General features: G+C 33.5%; 1 protein-coding gene across 1 annotated transcript in view; it reads right to left on the bottom strand.

Moving 5' to 3' along the window:
• Positions 1 to 373: 373 nt before the first annotated feature.
• The window catches only part of LOC110441481 (choline O-acetyltransferase-like), a 52,299-nt gene continuing 34,506 nt past the window's right edge, over positions 374 to 18,166 (bottom strand). Inside the window, exons 6-14 of the mRNA XM_021484642.1 lie at positions 16,179 to 16,359; positions 14,552 to 14,726; positions 13,790 to 14,102; positions 11,688 to 11,819; positions 11,125 to 11,247; positions 8,829 to 8,967; positions 5,232 to 5,294; positions 4,639 to 4,776; positions 374 to 3,531 (exon numbers count right to left, since the gene is read on the bottom strand). Coding sequence (XP_021340317.1) covers positions 3,160 to 3,531; positions 4,639 to 4,776; positions 5,232 to 5,294; positions 8,829 to 8,967; positions 11,125 to 11,247; positions 11,688 to 11,819; positions 13,790 to 14,102; positions 14,552 to 14,726; positions 16,179 to 16,359 — 1,636 coding nt within the window. The 3' untranslated portion in view covers positions 374 to 3,159. The remainder of the gene's footprint in view (positions 3,532 to 4,638; positions 4,777 to 5,231; positions 5,295 to 8,828; positions 8,968 to 11,124; positions 11,248 to 11,687; positions 11,820 to 13,789; positions 14,103 to 14,551; positions 14,727 to 16,178; positions 16,360 to 18,166) is intronic.

The following is an 18,166-nucleotide window of genomic DNA, read 5'->3' as shown; positions in this document are numbered from 1 at the left end:
GAGAAGTACCAGTATTAAACAGACCAATTAAAAGGATAGAAGTCTGGTAATATATAGGTGTCAGTAGCTAAGTAATTAAGATAATACATTGAATGTTTAAATTTTGTCTCTTTTTTTTCAAATAAATTAAAATTAGATCAAACATATAAACAATCGGCAAAAAGTAGGTCTAGGAAATATCAATAAGCCTTTTCCATTTTTTCCACTCATTCTGGAAGTTAATGAGATATATTTCGTCTTTACTATTTGCAATATATTTTTGAATACTGTAATGTTCTTTAATTGAACTTTTAATTCCTTGTATAGATAAAGGCACTTTAAGACATCTTGCCTTGTATATATACTGTTTTATTATTAAAATAATACTATTGTCACTTTTATTAAGTCCGTTATAGTTATAAAAACCAAAAAGAAATGTTTGTTTATTATAATCAAATGGAATAATCAATGCATCTAATAAGAACTCAAAATTTTGTAAAAGATTTTGTACTTTGTCACATTCCCATAATACATGCTCTATTGTCTCTATTTCTAGTTTACACAGTTCACAGTAAGGGCTATCTACTATTCCTGCCTTAAACAAATATGCATTAGTTGTCAAAATGTGCTGATTAATTCTGTACTGGAACCACTGTAATTTGGTATTTTTCGTAATTCTAAATGGCATTATATATATTTTTTTCCAAACTTCATCATCAAATTGAAATATATCATCCCATTTTTTTTTACCTGTTGAAATAGTATCATTTTTACAAAATAAGCTATAAAAATCTCTTATCCCCTTTTTGTTTTTCAAAAACATTTCTATATTAATTGGTAAAAATGGATAGTTAACCTCTACATTTGACATATCTTGTTGTATAATATACTCTCTAATGGCAGTAATTAGACCCTGGTATCGCAAAAAGTTTGTATTAATATCATAAATCTGTTTGAATTCTTGAAATGTGTAAAAAGCATATTTGACTTTCTGACTCTGGTTGTTTTCTATTGTCCTGTTCCATATACACAAACATTTTTGTAACTGAATGGCTCTTTTGTGGAGGGCTTAAATACACACTCTCACTTCAATTTTACTGTCGACCGGTATTGTTATCTTTGATAAGAAATGTCATCTGCAATAATGTAGTGAAACATATACATGTACTGCCAAGTTTATATTCCAGCGTGTTCAATTCGAACAATATGCTATCTTCGATAACTAAATAGTACCAGAAGTATTTTCAGGAGTTGTTTTATTTGTGGAAAGAGAAACAACTCAATTTTTTTTTTATTGATGGCTATTTCTTTCACATCGTAATGGTAGATATAAGATATTTTTTGACGAAACAAATGCAAAATGTGATTAAATGTAACCCGACTTTCAGTTTACTATCATCCTTATAATACTGTATATGTCATAGATACAGGTTTGTAAATTAATTCTCGTAGAACTCAATGTTTCAAAATGTTAAGGATCAGTGCTTCTTTTCTGGTCAATCTTCCAAAATGAAGAATGTTTAGAAATCTGTATTATTAGCCATACACTATTGCTTCAAACTTTAAAGCCATTTACAGGTTGGTAGATAAAAGTGTACCCACACAACTTAATGTGTAAATTTATATGCATTCTACGCAGCATATCTTAGTCAAACACTCGGACAAGCTAATGACAATTACAACCAGATCAAGTTCCCCTAAACGTTTTGGACTAGACATCATACAAGTCCGCAATGAGGAGCATGTTCCGATATCTTCTATACACTGAAGTTAGCGCTCTCATAACTGCATCACTATACTGTTTATTTATCGTGACTAATTTGTTGCGGATATCATACAACTATATAGTGAAAAGGGATGATCACATCATAACTGAGGGATACAGATATATACTGACTATCTACCACCGAATAAAGAACTCTTTTACCACTGCAAGGGTCATATTGGTCTACGTCACATTTTCTTTGGTACTAACGTCACTAACTGGTAGCTATATTTTTGAACTCTTCAAGTGAAATATAATTTGGAAGGATTTACTCGTGGTTATTCAGTGTATTATTTACACAGGATTTTAGGGTGTTTGTTCGTAAAGTAAAATTATAAATAGATATAATGCTAAAAGCACTGAGTAAATATCATTACGACCAATGAAAAAATGAAAACTGAAGATAACGAAGAAAACCTACGAGAAAAGAATCAAATGGTGACTGATTCTTTTAATTTTATCTCTGCGTTTCTTCGCGAAACTGTGACGTTGTCGTAAAGGGATGATAACGAGTATGACGACTCGTTTTAATACACAAAGGCGAAAGAAGGACAGACGATGAAACAAAGATGAGGGGAAATTAACTATTGGTTGGCAATTTTATATAATTAAAACAGTAATGGGAATTTCATAAAATTTGGATTGTTTCTTCTGTTCATTACCCATACTTATTTTAAAAACATGCATGCAAAGCATTTTCTTTGTTCATCCGACAATGCTGGAACAAATTCTACTAAATATTAAATAAATCACACTATCGCGATACTCGCCCAATTTAAACATCATGCTAAAATATGATGTGGTTTGGTTTTATTTTGTTTAACGTCCTACTAACAGCTTAGGTCATTTAAAGACGGTAAAGCGTACGTTTACTACAGCATCTCTACATTTGATGTTTTGAGAGGTTTTGTTGCATTCATTCCAAATTAACTGTTCGTTGTTATACACATAAACATCTTCTCCGAGACGAAAATGTCGTTAATCAGTGTTTCTACATCGCTGTTATATTGAAGGACGACTTCTGATCTAAACCTAGACCTAAATGTAGAACCATATTTAGTAACACACTGTTTTACCCAATGGTAAGTTTACGGTGACTACTGGCTACACTAAGCATATTGAATTAATTTATTCAGTCGAAATAAATATAAATTTATATAAACCTATTAAATTACGCTATATTTACAGTTCAAATCTCGTTTTTTCTGTTTTGTTTCAGGGATTTGTGATAATTTATTAATGTGAAATTGGTCCAACCTATCATCAAATTATGTTACATCTATAACATTCCCCACTAACAAACGTTATCACTAATATACTAGACATTTCTATGATTATTTTCTAAATTACATCATATAATCTGAACAACTTAATGCTTCTAAATACTTCTTTTTCTTTCTTATTTCCTTAACAAATCAATTACTTGATCCGTTTTGTGGGTGCTCTTGATTGGTGTTCTGTGCATGCTTTTGGCGCACGAGTTTTGATCTTCTAGGACTTCCGTTTTTGCTATTTGACCTTGTGAGGTCCCCATTTCGTCGCTCAATGCTATTACTCCTTGAACAGGTCAACACTGCCTGCTCCTCTGTTACTTTGATCAATAGTTCGCGCATTTGTAGGAAGCTGCTCTCCAGCGTGTATGCAAAATAGGCTGAACTTGTTTCACTGCTACTTTTAAATGACGTCACGCACACCACAATGTTGTCCGGATGTGGATTATAACACACACCGTAACCGTCCGGAACCACAGGTCCGTAACACATCATGGCGTCCATTGTCGTCGGAACCTAAACACAGACACATTAACATATTTACAAACAGAAATCATATTTTTTTACTCATAAAAATCCAATATTTTGTTAATAATAAAACCTGTATTCGGCTTTCATGCACAAACGAGGAACTATGCGATCTTTCGATGTAAATGTTATGTTATTGGCCCTATGTTTAATGAAAAATGCAGATAACGCTAATTTCAGGAAGACGGATTCACAGAATGTTATATTTTCCTGGAACATTCCTTGGGGTTGCTTTATTTGACACAACCAAAATATATCAGTTAAACTCGAACAGAAAATATGTTGTGTCTAATAATTATATCCAAAATACTCTTTAATGGTTTGCACTTAAGTGCTCTCTAACACAAGCATTCTTTTCAGACATCAGTATAATTGATAGTGTTAGTTCACGCAAGCCACTGACGAGCTCGGCTGAGTAGATTGCAACAGTTTCTTCCTGAAAATCATTGGTCTTTCCGATGTGTAGAATTAAAACACTTTAATAATAATTTATGTATAATTATCGAAACGGGAAGGAAATGCATTTGTTGTCGAATTTAAATGCACCAGGACTGTCGTGTTGCATTGATTTACAATATCTTCACAAATCTTTTACCGCCATTACGCAAGAAAATACTTAACTTCAGATTGGAAAGATTGTTAGGTAATTACAGAGGCACTAAAATGTCGCTGAAATAGATTTTTGAGCTCTTAATGGTGACGGTCGATATCAAAAGGGAACGTTATATTGGAGTGTCTCTTATTAAACAAACTCCGTCTATCAGATTATAACACTTGGACAATGACACACTAAAACGGACTTAACATGGAACAGGGAAAATACATTAGAAGATTGATCTCCTATGCACAGTTAAATACTTGCTAAATTGCTCATTGCTCATCATTTGCCAAAAATAGTCAAAGATGCAATTTTAAAGTTCTAAGTTGCACACAAATGATTAGGACGCGTGTATATCATCCTTAATATTAGTACAAGAACGGCACAGAGATTCTGGTACGGGATTAAGATTTGATGATCAAGCCAATAAACCAACCTAGTCAAATCAAAACAACATAATCTAACGTTCTTTTTTCCGTTAGATAGGCGCAACTCACCTGACTCGTAGACAGAGAGAAGTGGTTTGATATTTGAAAAACCTCGTCCTTTAGAATGGTTGGAAGGTCCCTTTCAGTCTCCAGTGCAATTTCTCTAAGACCTAGGAAATGTATGTCTACGCCGTGTCCGAGAATAGTCTGTTACCAAAAAAGAGCGGTTGTCAACATGTGCAGACATACATGCATACAGACAGACAGACGCATTTTGCAGCATATGCGTGTATCGAATAAGAGGAAATTTAATACTTAAAGTCCAAGTTTTATTAATTAATTTACAAAGACCACTTAGAAAAAATAGTTTACCTTATTCAAGTGCTGATCTCTTTTGGCAAAAAAATCATATAGAGTATGGCAGCAAATATCATCAATGGTTTAAGCAATATCCCTGATTAACGTCATGACTTGTTTCTTACAAAATTTGGTTGAATTATTGTGACTAATTTTAATTTTCACATCAATTTTGGTGCAATACAATTGAGATATTATGCATTTTTGCTACTTAATCTAGACAACAAACTATGAATGTAGTAATAATAGAGGTTATCCGCTGTTTTAGATGGAGAAAATAACTTAGATAGTGAATCGCAACCTACTTGTGTCATGATGTCCGTCTGCCATTCCATAGCCTTTCTCAGCAACCTTATTATCTCAGAATCCTAAAACGGCATGTAGATATATGCGGATATAGTACAAATGTAATTGTCTCTCATCAATAAAACAGATATAATACAAATGTAATCATCTCTAATCAAACAGATATAATACATATGTAATCGTCTCAAATCAAACAGATATAATACAAATGTAGTCATCTCTAATCAAACAGATATAATACAAATGTAATTCTCTCTTATCAAACAGATATAATACAAATGTAATCATCTCTAATCAAACAGTTATAATACAGATACATCTCTAATCAAACAGATATAATACAAATGTAATCAACTCTAATCAAACAGATATAATACAAATGAAATCATCTCTAATCAAACAGATATAATACATATGTAATCGTCTCTAATCAAACAGATATAATACAAATGTAGTCATCTCTAATCAAACAGATATAATACAAATGTAATCGTCTCTAAGCAAACAGATATAATACAAATGTAATTCTCTCTTATCAAACAGATATAATACAAATGAAATCATCTCTAATCAAGCAGATTTAATACAAATGTAATCATCTCTAATCAAACAGATATAATACAAATGAAATCATCTCTAATCAAACAGATATAATACAAATGTAATCATCTCTAATCAAACCGTTATAATACAAATGTAATTGTCTCTAATCAAACAGATATAATACAAATGTAATTGTCTCTAATCAAACAGATATAATACAAATGTAATCATCTCTTATCAAACAGATATAATACAAATGTAATTGTCTGTAATCAAACAGATATAATACAAATGTAATCATCTCTAATCAAACAGATATAATACAAATGTAATCAAATCTAATCAAACCGTTATAATACAAATGTAATTGTCTCTAATCTAACAGTTATAATACAAATGTATTCATCTCTAATCAAACAGATATAATACAAATGTAATTGTCTATAATCAAACCGTTATAATACAAATGTAATTGTCTATAATCTAACAGTTATAATACAAATGTAATCATTTCTAATCAAACAGATATCATACAAATGTAATAATCTCTAATCAAACAGATATAATACAGATGTAATCAACTCTAATCAAACAGATATAATACAAATGTATTTATCCCTAATCTAACAGATATAATACAAATGTAATAATCCCTAATCAAACAGATATAATACAAATGTAATTGTCTGTAAGCAAACAGATATAATACAAATGTAATCATCTCTTATCAAACAGATATAATACAAATGTAATCATCTCTTATCAAACAGATATAATACAAATGTAATTCTCTCTTATCAAACAGATATAATACAAATGTAATTCTCTCTAATCAAGCAGATATAATACAAATGGAATCATCTCTAATCAACCAGACATAATACAAATGTGATCATCTATAATCAAACAGATATAATACAAATGTATTTATCCCTAATCTAACAGATATAATACAAATGTAATAATCTCTAATCAAACAGAAATCATACAAATGTAATCATCTCTAATCAAACCGTTATAACACAAATGCATTTGTTTCTAATCAAACAGATATAATACAAATGTAATCATCTCTTATCAAACAGATATAATACAAATGTAATTCTCTCTAATCAAGCAGATATAATACAAATGGAATCATCTCTAATCAACCAGACATAATACAAATGTGATCATCTATAATCAAACAGATATAATACAAATGTATTTATCCCTAATCTAACAGATATAATACAAATGTAATCGTCTCTAGTAATTGTCTCTTATCAATAAAACAGATATAATACAAATGTAATCATCTCTTATCAAACAGATATAATACAAATGTAATTCTCTCTTATCAAACAGATATAATACAAATGTAATTCTCTCTTATCAAACAGATATAATACAAATGTAATTCTCTCTTATCAAACAGATATAATACAAATGTAATAATCTCTAATCAAACAGAAATCATACAAATGTAATCATCTCTAATCAAACCGTTATAACACAAATGTATTGGTCTCTTATCAAACATATATCATACAAATGTAATCACCTCTAATCAAACCGTTATAATACAAATGTATTGGTCTCTTATCAAACATATATCATACAAATGTAATCACCTCTAATCAAACCGTTATAATACAAATGTATTGGTCTCTTATCAAACAGATATCATACAAATGTAATTGTCTATAATCAAACAGATATAATACAAATGTATTTATCCCTAATCTAACAGATATAATACAAATGTAATCGTCTCTAGTAATTGTCTCTTATCAATAAAACAGATATAATACAAATGTAATCATCTCTTATCAAACAGATATAATACAAATGTAATTGTCTGTAAGCAAACAGATATAATACAAATGTAATCATCTCTAATCAAACCGTTATAACACAAATGCATTTGTTTCTAATCAAACAGATATAATACAAATGAAATCATCTCTAATCAAACATATATCATACAAATGTAATTGTCTATAATCAAACCGTTATAATACAAATGTATTTGTCTATAATCAAACAGATTTAATACAAATGTAATCATCTTTAATCAAACCGTTATGATACAAATGTATTTGTCTCTAATCAAACATATATCATACAAATGTAATTGTCTCTAATCAAACAGATATAATACAAATGTAATCATCTCTAATCAAACCGTTATAATGCAAATGTATTTGTCTATAATCAAACAGATTTAATACAAATGTAATCATCTCTAATCAAACAGATATAATACAAATGCATTTCTCTCTTATCAAACAGATATCATACAAATGTAATTGTCTATAATCAAACAGATATAATACAAATGTAATCATCTCTTATCAAACAGATATCATACAAATGTAATTGTCTATAATCAAACAGATATAATATAAATGTAATCATCTCTAATCAAACAAATATAATACTAATGTAATCATCTCTAATCAAACAGATATAATACAAATGCAATTCTCTCTTATCAAACAGATATCATACAAATGTAATTGTCTATAATCAAACAAATATAATACAAATGTAATCATCTCTAATCAAACAGATATAATACAAATGCATTTCTCTCTTATCAAACAGATATCATACAAATGTAATTGTCTATAATCAAACAGATATAATATAAATGTAATCATCTCTAATCAAACAAATATAATACTAATGTAATCATCTCTAATCAAACAGATATAATACAAATGCAATTCTCTCTTATCAAACAGATATCATACAAATGTAATTGTCTATAATCAAACAGATATAATACAAATGTAATCATCTCTAATCAAACAGATATAATACAAATGTAATTATCTCTTATTAAGAAATGATTGTCTACTGCGGTAGCAAACTATATCACTTTACTCAATATCTGTGTAAAAATAATGATAACGATATCCATAAATTTGATAAAAATTACTGCACTGTTTTCGATAACAGATCCACACTTAATCGTACATTACTCTTTGTCGTATTTCTCACTTTTTACCGCCATTTTCGTTTAATTTTGTTATCAAAGCAGAATGAACAATGCTGTTTACACTAACCGGAAGTTCTGTTTCTCCGACCATAGCCTTGACCCAGTCCAAAGCCTGGGGTGAGTTGGCGCGAATGTTATCAACCCTTCCAAGCCGAAATCTCCGTGTGGAAGCGCTTTCATATGTAGATACTAGACGATGGTGGACCCTGTGATGGACAGAAACAAAACTTAATGAAATACTTATCAATAGTGATCATTTCGTCTTACTAAGAAAAGTGTAGAATATGAAGTTTAAATTTACCATGGCAATATTAATCATTCTCAGTTGTAGTATGTCCTGTGGTTTCATAACAGCGGTTCTCGTTTTGAGTACGTGCCAGTACTAGGAATTTTCTTGACAAATGTCGTCGATTAAACACCTGGTTTTATTTTCCTTGTACTTTTTCAATGGTATCTTTGTACATTTTGCCTTTTGATTATCTCTATTTTTACCACAGCTTCATCGATTCTAGGTTCAAATTATGGTTTTGTTCACACTTCGATATTCTGTGGTTATTGCTTTTTAAATATTTGTTTTTAGATTGAAGTACATATCATACCCAATAGAAATAGCAGAAACAGGTTAGCGCATCAAAACTAACAAGAGTTTAGTAAAACATCGTAAGGCGTATATCTATCTTGTCAGATGGCGGATGAGATAGAGTATTGGTGGTGACAGTTGGGAAGCCAGGACGGCTCCCAGACATTGAGATCGAAGGGGGTCACGAGAAGCCTACATGTATACGGTGTTACATAAGCTGTCAGAAAAAGCGTCGGTGATCTAGGTACGCTACTTTCTGTATCTTGTGGATTCCTGATTGAAGAGGTACTTCGACTTTGCGCGAGTCTCGATCACATGGACGACGCGGTGAAACCCTAGATACGACTATCGTTAAAATGAAAGTTATGTTCCAGTGCAGACAGGACATATAAGTTATAGATATACACTGTACATTATGTGTATAACTAGCATTGTTGGAATACCATATGTATAGTTGTTCTTCGCCGCCCTGCCTTGAAAATCAATTTCAGAAGCAAGGCGCTATATCATATTTATTACACAGAAAATAGTCTCATATTTCGGAATGCTTGCAAATTGCGAGATTGTTGACAATTGTTGTCAAATATCGCACTCAGTTTCATAGATTGCAATGCATATTAATTATCGTAGGATGAATAGTCCTTATATAACACGGAATGTATTCTTGTATAAAGACATGTGCTGCGAAACTGCCTTAAGTTGAAATTGAAAAAAAAGGTATTATCTGTATTAATATACGTTACTTCTGTTTAGAAATAGGGGTTGTGTTTGAACGCTTAAAAGAAAATTTGTGAACAAAACTAACAATACATATTTCTTGTACAGACAAGTGGTAAGCATACGTTTATAACATAGACGGAACATTTGCCGCCTGGTTTGGTGGTTCCTATTATACCCCTATCGAGAACTGAACTATTTACATGTATTGTGAATTTTAAAACTATCAAAGTGGTACGGGAAAGTGGATATTGGCTTTCACAATTTCTCATCTCTTGTCTTTTGTAAAAACGAAATGTCTGTGACAGCTGATAGCTGTAGTTGGTGTCAGTGAAAGCGTACTACTAGGTGTCAATTAACACATACTACTAGGTGTCAATTAACACATACTTCTAGGTGTCAATAAACACATACTACTAGGTGTCAACTAACACATACTACTAGGTGTCAATTAACACATACTACTAGGTGTCAATTACCACATACTTCTAGGAGTCAATTAACACATCCTACTAGGTGTCAATTAACACATTCTTCTAGGTGTCAATTAACACATTCTTCTAGGTGTCAATTAACACATTCTTCTAGGTGTCAATTAACACATACGACTAGGTGTCAATTAACACATACAACTAGGTGTCAATTATCACATACTTCTAGGTGTCAATTAACACATACTTCTATGTTTCAATTAACACATACTACTAGGTGTCAACTAACACATACTACTCGGTGTCAATTAACACATACTACTAGGTGTCAATTAACACATACTACCAGGTGTCAATTAACACATACTTCTAGGAGTCAATTAACACATACTACTAGGTGTCAATTAACACATACTACTAGGTGTCAATTAACACATACTACTTGGTGTTAATTAACATATACTACAGGTAGGTTTTGTGGTTATGAAAGTAATCATTTTTTATGTTACAATAATCATGGAACAAGCTTTATCAATTAATGGTCATCTTTTTGTTGGTCTGGATTAAAACGTACAGGGGTTTTAACGTAGGAACTAACGAAAACATACTTCAAGCAGGTGGTAATGAAGACATACTTATAATAGGTCAGCTGAAGGGCCAGCTGGATGAAGGAATCGGGACTCATATTCTGGGATTTCGGAAAGTCCCGTCCAAACCTCTCAAAGCGGAGGACAAACAAATCCAAATCAACAATTATTCTGAAACAAATGATACGAAGAATACAAAAAAAAAAAATACAAAAAAATACAAAAAAAAAATAACAAGCAAACAACGTTACTTACGACTTCGATTACTTTAAATGCATACATATATCCTGTTTAAATGCTTGACTGGTAATTGTCAATGGTAGCGCTGATCAACATAGCACAATGACAGAACACATGAGCTAAATAAAAAATAAATGATTGCTATTGTGTCAACACACAAGGACACATTTAAAACTCCCAGTAAACAAGACAAAAAGACAACGGGGACAAAGGTGACTCTAGAACAAAACAAAAGTAAACATAATTGAACGAGAAGAAACCAGATGCTTAGGAATGTTAAGAATTATTTATCTAAATCCGTTATATGAATCAATGCTAACTTTTTTCGTGTCCCACAATATATTGTTTGATGATAGATCCGTTGTACTGACCTGTTGATGTGGGATGTCGCTTCCTCCATCCGCTGGTGCACCTCCTCAGACACCTTCCAATTAAGCTTACGGGGGTAGGGGATCTCACAAATTGACTGCATCCTAGTCAGCTTCTGCATCCGAATTTCCTCCCTATATAACGATTATCAGTTGAGACGATAGTACATAATTCAAATATTTAGCGCACAACGTATACATACATATAAAGAAATGCCTAACAAATAAGTTTTGAAAAGTATGAGTTATCAAAAGAGAATGTTTCTGGGTTAATCTTGGAGAAAAAGAATGTATAATTTCAAGTGTGTTGGGTGTTAACATACAACCAATAATGATATCCCCATGCTCGCCCCTGATGTTTGTGTATTGGTTAACAACTAGTACAGTCGAAAATGTCAGAAACATGCTTCATTTCAGGCAGCATTAAGAGACACCCAATACAATAACTTCAAAAGCCAAAATAACAAAAACACATTCTGAACCTGGTTTCATTTTCTGTCTGCATTTGACGTCGACATAATTCTAAAGTGAAATAAACCTGACTCGTTTTTAAGATGGTTTGATATTTTTTCTTAGATGCTTTATTTGCTTTCTCTGCAATAATATATTGGGTCTCAGATATTATCGAATGAATTTATCTAGAAACAAGAGGCCCAGAGGGCCTGTATCGCTCACCTGGAAATGTTAGCAAAATTGAAGATGAATTCTATTCTTTTGGACATAATCATGTCATTTGAAGAATTTTGTATGTTTCCACTATTGGGGGCCCCGCCCCTCTGCCCCCCAGGGGGTCAGACCCACCGTTGATACAAAATAAGTTCCCCGTCACTCAAATATGGACATTATCCTGTCATTCCTACAGAAGAAGTATTTTGAAGAATTTGCTAAATTACCCCTATTGGGCCCAACCCCTCAGGCCCCCAGGGGGGTCAGACCCACCATTTATACAAAATTGAGTTATCTTGGCCTTGGGATGCTCCAGACCAAATTAAGTCAAAATCTACTTGGCCGTTCAGGACTAGTAGCGTTTAAAGGAAAAGTTGACGGACGAACGGCGGACGACGGACGCTGCGGTATGGCATAAGCTCACCATGGTCCAGGTGAGCTAACAACTAGTTCATTTTAAGTGTAAGCCAAAAGAAAACGATACATTAGTGTTATCAAAATTAGACCAACAACTTACAATGACAATAAAGCACTTGTGAAGAAGGTGACTCATAACTTAAGAACTTAGGGATAGCGATCCCTTTCTTCAGCGGAACTGAGTGATAGCGACCCCTTTCTTCAGAGAAATTAAGGGATAGCGACCCCTTTCTTTAGAAGAACTTAGGGATAGCAACCCCTTTTTTAGAGGAACTGAAGGATAGCGACCCCTTTCTTAAGAGAAAATAAGGGATAGCGATCCCTTTCTGCAGAGGAACATAGGGATTGCGACCCCTTTCTTAAGAGAAACTGAGGGATAGCGATCCGTTTCTGCAGAGGAACTCAGGGATAGCGACCCCTTTCTTAAGAGAAACTGAGGGATAGCGATCCCTTTCTGCAAAGGAACATAGGGATAGCGACCCCTTTCTTTAGAGGAACTGAGGTATAGCGTTCCCTTTCTGCAGAAGAACATAGGGATAGCGACCCCTTTCTCCAGAGGAACATAGGGATAGCGACCCCTTTCTTTAGAGGAACTGAGGGATAGCGACCCCTTTCTGCATAGGAACATAAGAATAGAGACCTCTTTCTCAAAAAACTTAGTAATAATTACACCTTCTTTCAAAAGAACTATGGGATAGCGACCTTGCTTTCATTTTACGTTGCCTTTTGTTTTTACAGGATATTTGTTGATTTCAGTGATTTTCGTAGGATTAGTCACAATACCTCACACGTTGTTTGTGTTCAGTACATTAGGCTTTTGTATGTAAGTATAAGTTTGATTTACTCAGGTACTTGTGGCACGTACATTTTTGCGTATGTTTCAATTTTAAGAAGATGCACGTTAGTTTTAAACGCGATAAGCAATCGGTACAGTGTCCCCATGTAAGGAAGCATTCGAAAACATCAATAGAGTCCTACTTATACAGGAAAAACGCCACCATTCAAAAACAAGTTCAACTTACATATAGCGCAATAGATGTTCTATCAATTGAACAACAGCAATGCCCTCTGACGGCGAATGTTCATAGCACAAACCACAGGCGCCATCTTGGGAGATGATGAATTGCATAGTTTTATCGTACCAGCGGTTGGCCCCATTCTGTTTTGTACCGAAGCCGTGAAGCATCTGGTACAACAATGACACCTCGTCCCGGATGTTAAGATTTGTCTCGTCGATACTATTTTGGTGGTTGAAAGAAATAGGTATGGAGCTGTCCAAACACAGTATAAATATACTCCTCTCAATGGCGTCCAAGGAATCACGATTTGAAGAATCTGAAGAGACACACAGAGATAATCGGGTTATCTAGCCTGAATTTCCTCTGGTCCTGAAACCAGACATTACACATTTTCACAGACAGATGTCTGGTGTGGGACCAGAGCGCATTACTATATGAAAACTTGGCATTCTCATACACTGTTTGGTATCTGAGAGTTCTGAGGTGCTGACAAGAACAATCTTCTATGACACAACATGTTATCATGCATGCTCTAACATTCATATTCCTCGAAATATAATGACAACAAAGAGACAATCTTCATTTTCAATAAAAAATTCTATTAACCCTATTGCAATATATGTTTATATAAAATACAATAATATAATCACATAATCTCATAATCATATGTATATGAACCATTTACAGATGAGAACGATCAGTAGAACTAGCGTTCTGTGCCATGGCCTAGAATGACTCACGTTAGGGAAAATCATAATATGATACCTTGCATAAGTTTGATTCTGGCGTCAGCCCACCTATCCCTGTAGGCTGCCGTAAGTATTCCGACTGGCTCTGCGTCGCTCACCTCCTCCGCCATCTTATATATCCGGTGTAATTGTGTGAGCAAGTCGTCCTCGCTTAGACGGGTAAAGTTGATCACGACATCCAAGACGAAAAACTGGTGGACAAAAGAATATATTTGTATGCTATATGCCTTCTTTACTTTTAAGTATGTATTGATGTCCACATTTAACCTTGACCTTCGTAATTATAATTAATAGATGCATTAAATTGGGGACAAATGATACGTTTCCAGTTTTTTTATTTTCCACTATGATTTATTCATTGATGATCGGTAAAAGTTATGCATGTGTGTTATATTTGAAATATATAAATGTTTTTCCCAGATTAACCAATTCAACTACTTTAGAAACTTAAAGGTTTGGAAGAGAACTGGCGTTGGTGCGTTCGACAGCCAGTTTCAATACTTATTATTACCACGTAGTATCTTTGAAAGAGAAAATGCTCATTTCTACTTTTGAACTTTATATTTTTTTTCTTAAACTATAAATTATTATACAGATAAACAACCAATTTGTTTTCTAATCGGAATTCTAGTGACACAACTTTCGGATACATGCATTTGTTCACGCATGCTTGCCATTCTAATGGTTAAATTGTAGATCAGAGCACACATACAGCTCCCTATCATGGCGGATCAGACAGCTATATGTTGACGGAGGAAAGCCTTAACCCTTCTCATTAGCCGGTGATTGCAAGTCATAGCCTTCGGGAAAAGGCTGCGAATTTGTAATTATCAGAATAAATCTTTAATCAGGCGTCAAAAAGGAAAAAGAAGTCGTTCATAAGGCACGGTAATCTTTCTAATCGACAACGCAAATCCGTTTCATCGATCGAGGGGAGACGATGATGTGTGCGGTAATATGATAGAGGTCCTGCTCGTGAACACCTAATTGTCTAATCCTTATTAGGACACGTGTAAGCTAATCAGCACGATTGAGCTAGTCTATAGTAACAAGGAAACAATTAGAAAATATTCGTCGCTATTTAGGCAATTTATAACGAGGAGTTTCCATTTTCCTGCTAGTGAGAAGTGAAGTGAACACTGACGGCCTGACACCTGATAAGTACGGTCTCCAGTTCTGAGGATTGGCAACGGAAGCAGCTTTGGACTATCTAGATCAAACGTGATGTACACGTATGCATATTAGAACGTCCGAACTCGGATGTCAAGCACGACGCACGTCAAGCGTAAATTGGACTTTCAAAGCAAAGGTTATATGTACGCTTGTAAAATATGTCAAACAGATACGAAGACGACATTGATAAAGCCTAGGCATTTTTCCTTGTGTGGTTCTAAGTGCTGATTTATCAGTGTTAAGACCTACGCAAAATACCTGTATTGTTTTGGTGAGTGTTTGGTGAGAAATGTACTCTTCAAAATCTGACAATTTTCCAACACTTCCGGTTAAAGAGTCAAGTACAAAGCAACATTTTGTGTTATTCCTGACACATAATATCGACATTTATTGTCGTTATTACAAACATTGATGTATTTTCTGTGACACTCAATATTCGAAGAACTTATTTTGTGACTTTGTTCTTTTACCTGGTTTTTGCAAATGACGATGATATGTTCTGGTTCCCTCATAAGTTTGCTGGTGTTGGAGATTAGGCTGTCCTTGTTAACCCCCGGGACACGGTATGACGTGAACAGGCGGTAGTATTGCTCCATACATAACGGCTGACCTTTGATCTTGTGACGGGCTCGATCGATGGGTAAACCTCGTCTATATTTAGTAGATTAAAAAAAAAAAGGGTATATGATAAAAATCGGTTTCTCGAAATCATTTTGCCTCAACAATACATAACTTACACATCATGATATTTATAACGATACGGTCAAAAAACAATTCGATAATGAGTCTTTTTCTTGTTCAAGTTAACCATTTTACCTCACTATCCATTTTGTGGTATCAATGAAAAGTGGGTTTGAAACCCTCAAACGAGTTCCTTAAACAGATTTAATCTTTTTCTGCTACGAAAAACAAACTACTAATATTTTGCCTTTTTTCTCATTCAATATCATCATTCCTCATTCCAAACTTGAATCACCTAAAATATTTGATATATCAGTCCTTTCTGTTTAAACAAACATGGATACAAATATTTAGTTGTCAATAACACAAGGACTTATCTTTCACATATGACATTAAAAAACAAAATGAGAACATAATTTACAGGTTCTTATTCTGATATTGGTTGAAATATATTTCTACTTGCCATGGTATTCCAATGAAAGCTAACTGTAAACTAATTTAAGCGAATTTACTTTTGGGTTATTAAAAAGTTGAATTGGTACAAGGTTTGGTATCAAGGAAAAAGAAGATTCTCACCCAAACCTGTCATTTTATGTTGAGATATAACGAGGATATTATGTTGCTTTTCGAGAATACATGTGTCTTGTATAAAGTCACAACAAAGTTCTTTTCGTTAACTTTCGTCAACTTTGTTGATATTTACCAATATATGTGTTTATGTTTCACTCCAGTAGTAACATATGAGCATACTTAAATCGCTAATCCAGACAAGAGATTGTCGATGTACATTCTGCTGTAATGTGTAATCGTCCTGTTGATCAATACATTTTCACGTAGAAGTTTTTTTCTGGAGCGAATTTGATATAAATGAAACATAACATTCCTTTATTATAACATGATTCCAAACTTTGATGTGCCAGAATCGGCCATTTTTTTGCTTTGTATTCAATTGTCCACACCTTAGATACAACAGGAATTGGCAACACACAAGGCCCGGAAAATATCCTTCTTTATAATAATAATGGTGCATATACGTCATGTTTTAAGTAATGGAAGATAAATTTAGGGCTTAAATTCGTATATGACGTTGGTAATGTTATTATTGATTACCAATTTCCACTGAGACAAATACAGTACAAGAGTTGCCACACATATCAGTCAACTAGTTATACATGAACTGGTGATCGGCCAAAATAGATTTTCCTACCACTACTAGTATTCGGTGCTGGGTCCATTCCAGACGACAGAAGACAAACCGACCAAAAACTGTGATAGTATAGATATCAGCAATATTCTATATAAAAACGTCTAGTATGTGCAATGCATTTCATAGCCCCTAGGATTCCCACCGCTTCTAGATCTTTTGGTGGCAGTTTCATGATTTTGTGTCCTTTCGCTTTGGTGTCTCCTTAGTTACTGGGCCCATATTCATGAAACTGTTCTCATGCTCGAAACTGAGATTCTTTACTCAAGCCTAATTTCTTGTGCAAGTGATAAGTTAAAAAAATCATTTTGACAATTTTTTGTAAGAAATTTGGAAAGACTCTAAGCCGAATATGGTTTTCATATTTACACCTGACTTTTTGGCCATGTGACCTGATTTAAGTGGGTAATAAGAAAGTTGGATGCTTGAGCACCGAACTCATTCTTGAGCATGAGAAAGGTTTCATGAATACGGGCCCTGGTTTATATTTGAACGGATGTTGGCTCTTGATATGACTTAGGAGTGTTACAATTGTTCACCATGCAATAGTACGAATAGCGGCTGTATAATACA

This window comes from Mizuhopecten yessoensis, unplaced genomic scaffold (genome assembly GCF_002113885.1).
Source record: "Mizuhopecten yessoensis strain PY_sf001 unplaced genomic scaffold, ASM211388v2 scaffold715987, whole genome shotgun sequence".
In the NCBI taxonomy this organism is placed as follows: Eukaryota; Metazoa; Mollusca; class Bivalvia; order Pectinida; family Pectinidae; genus Mizuhopecten; species Mizuhopecten yessoensis.
This window is presented reverse-complemented; position numbering and strand designations above follow the sequence as displayed.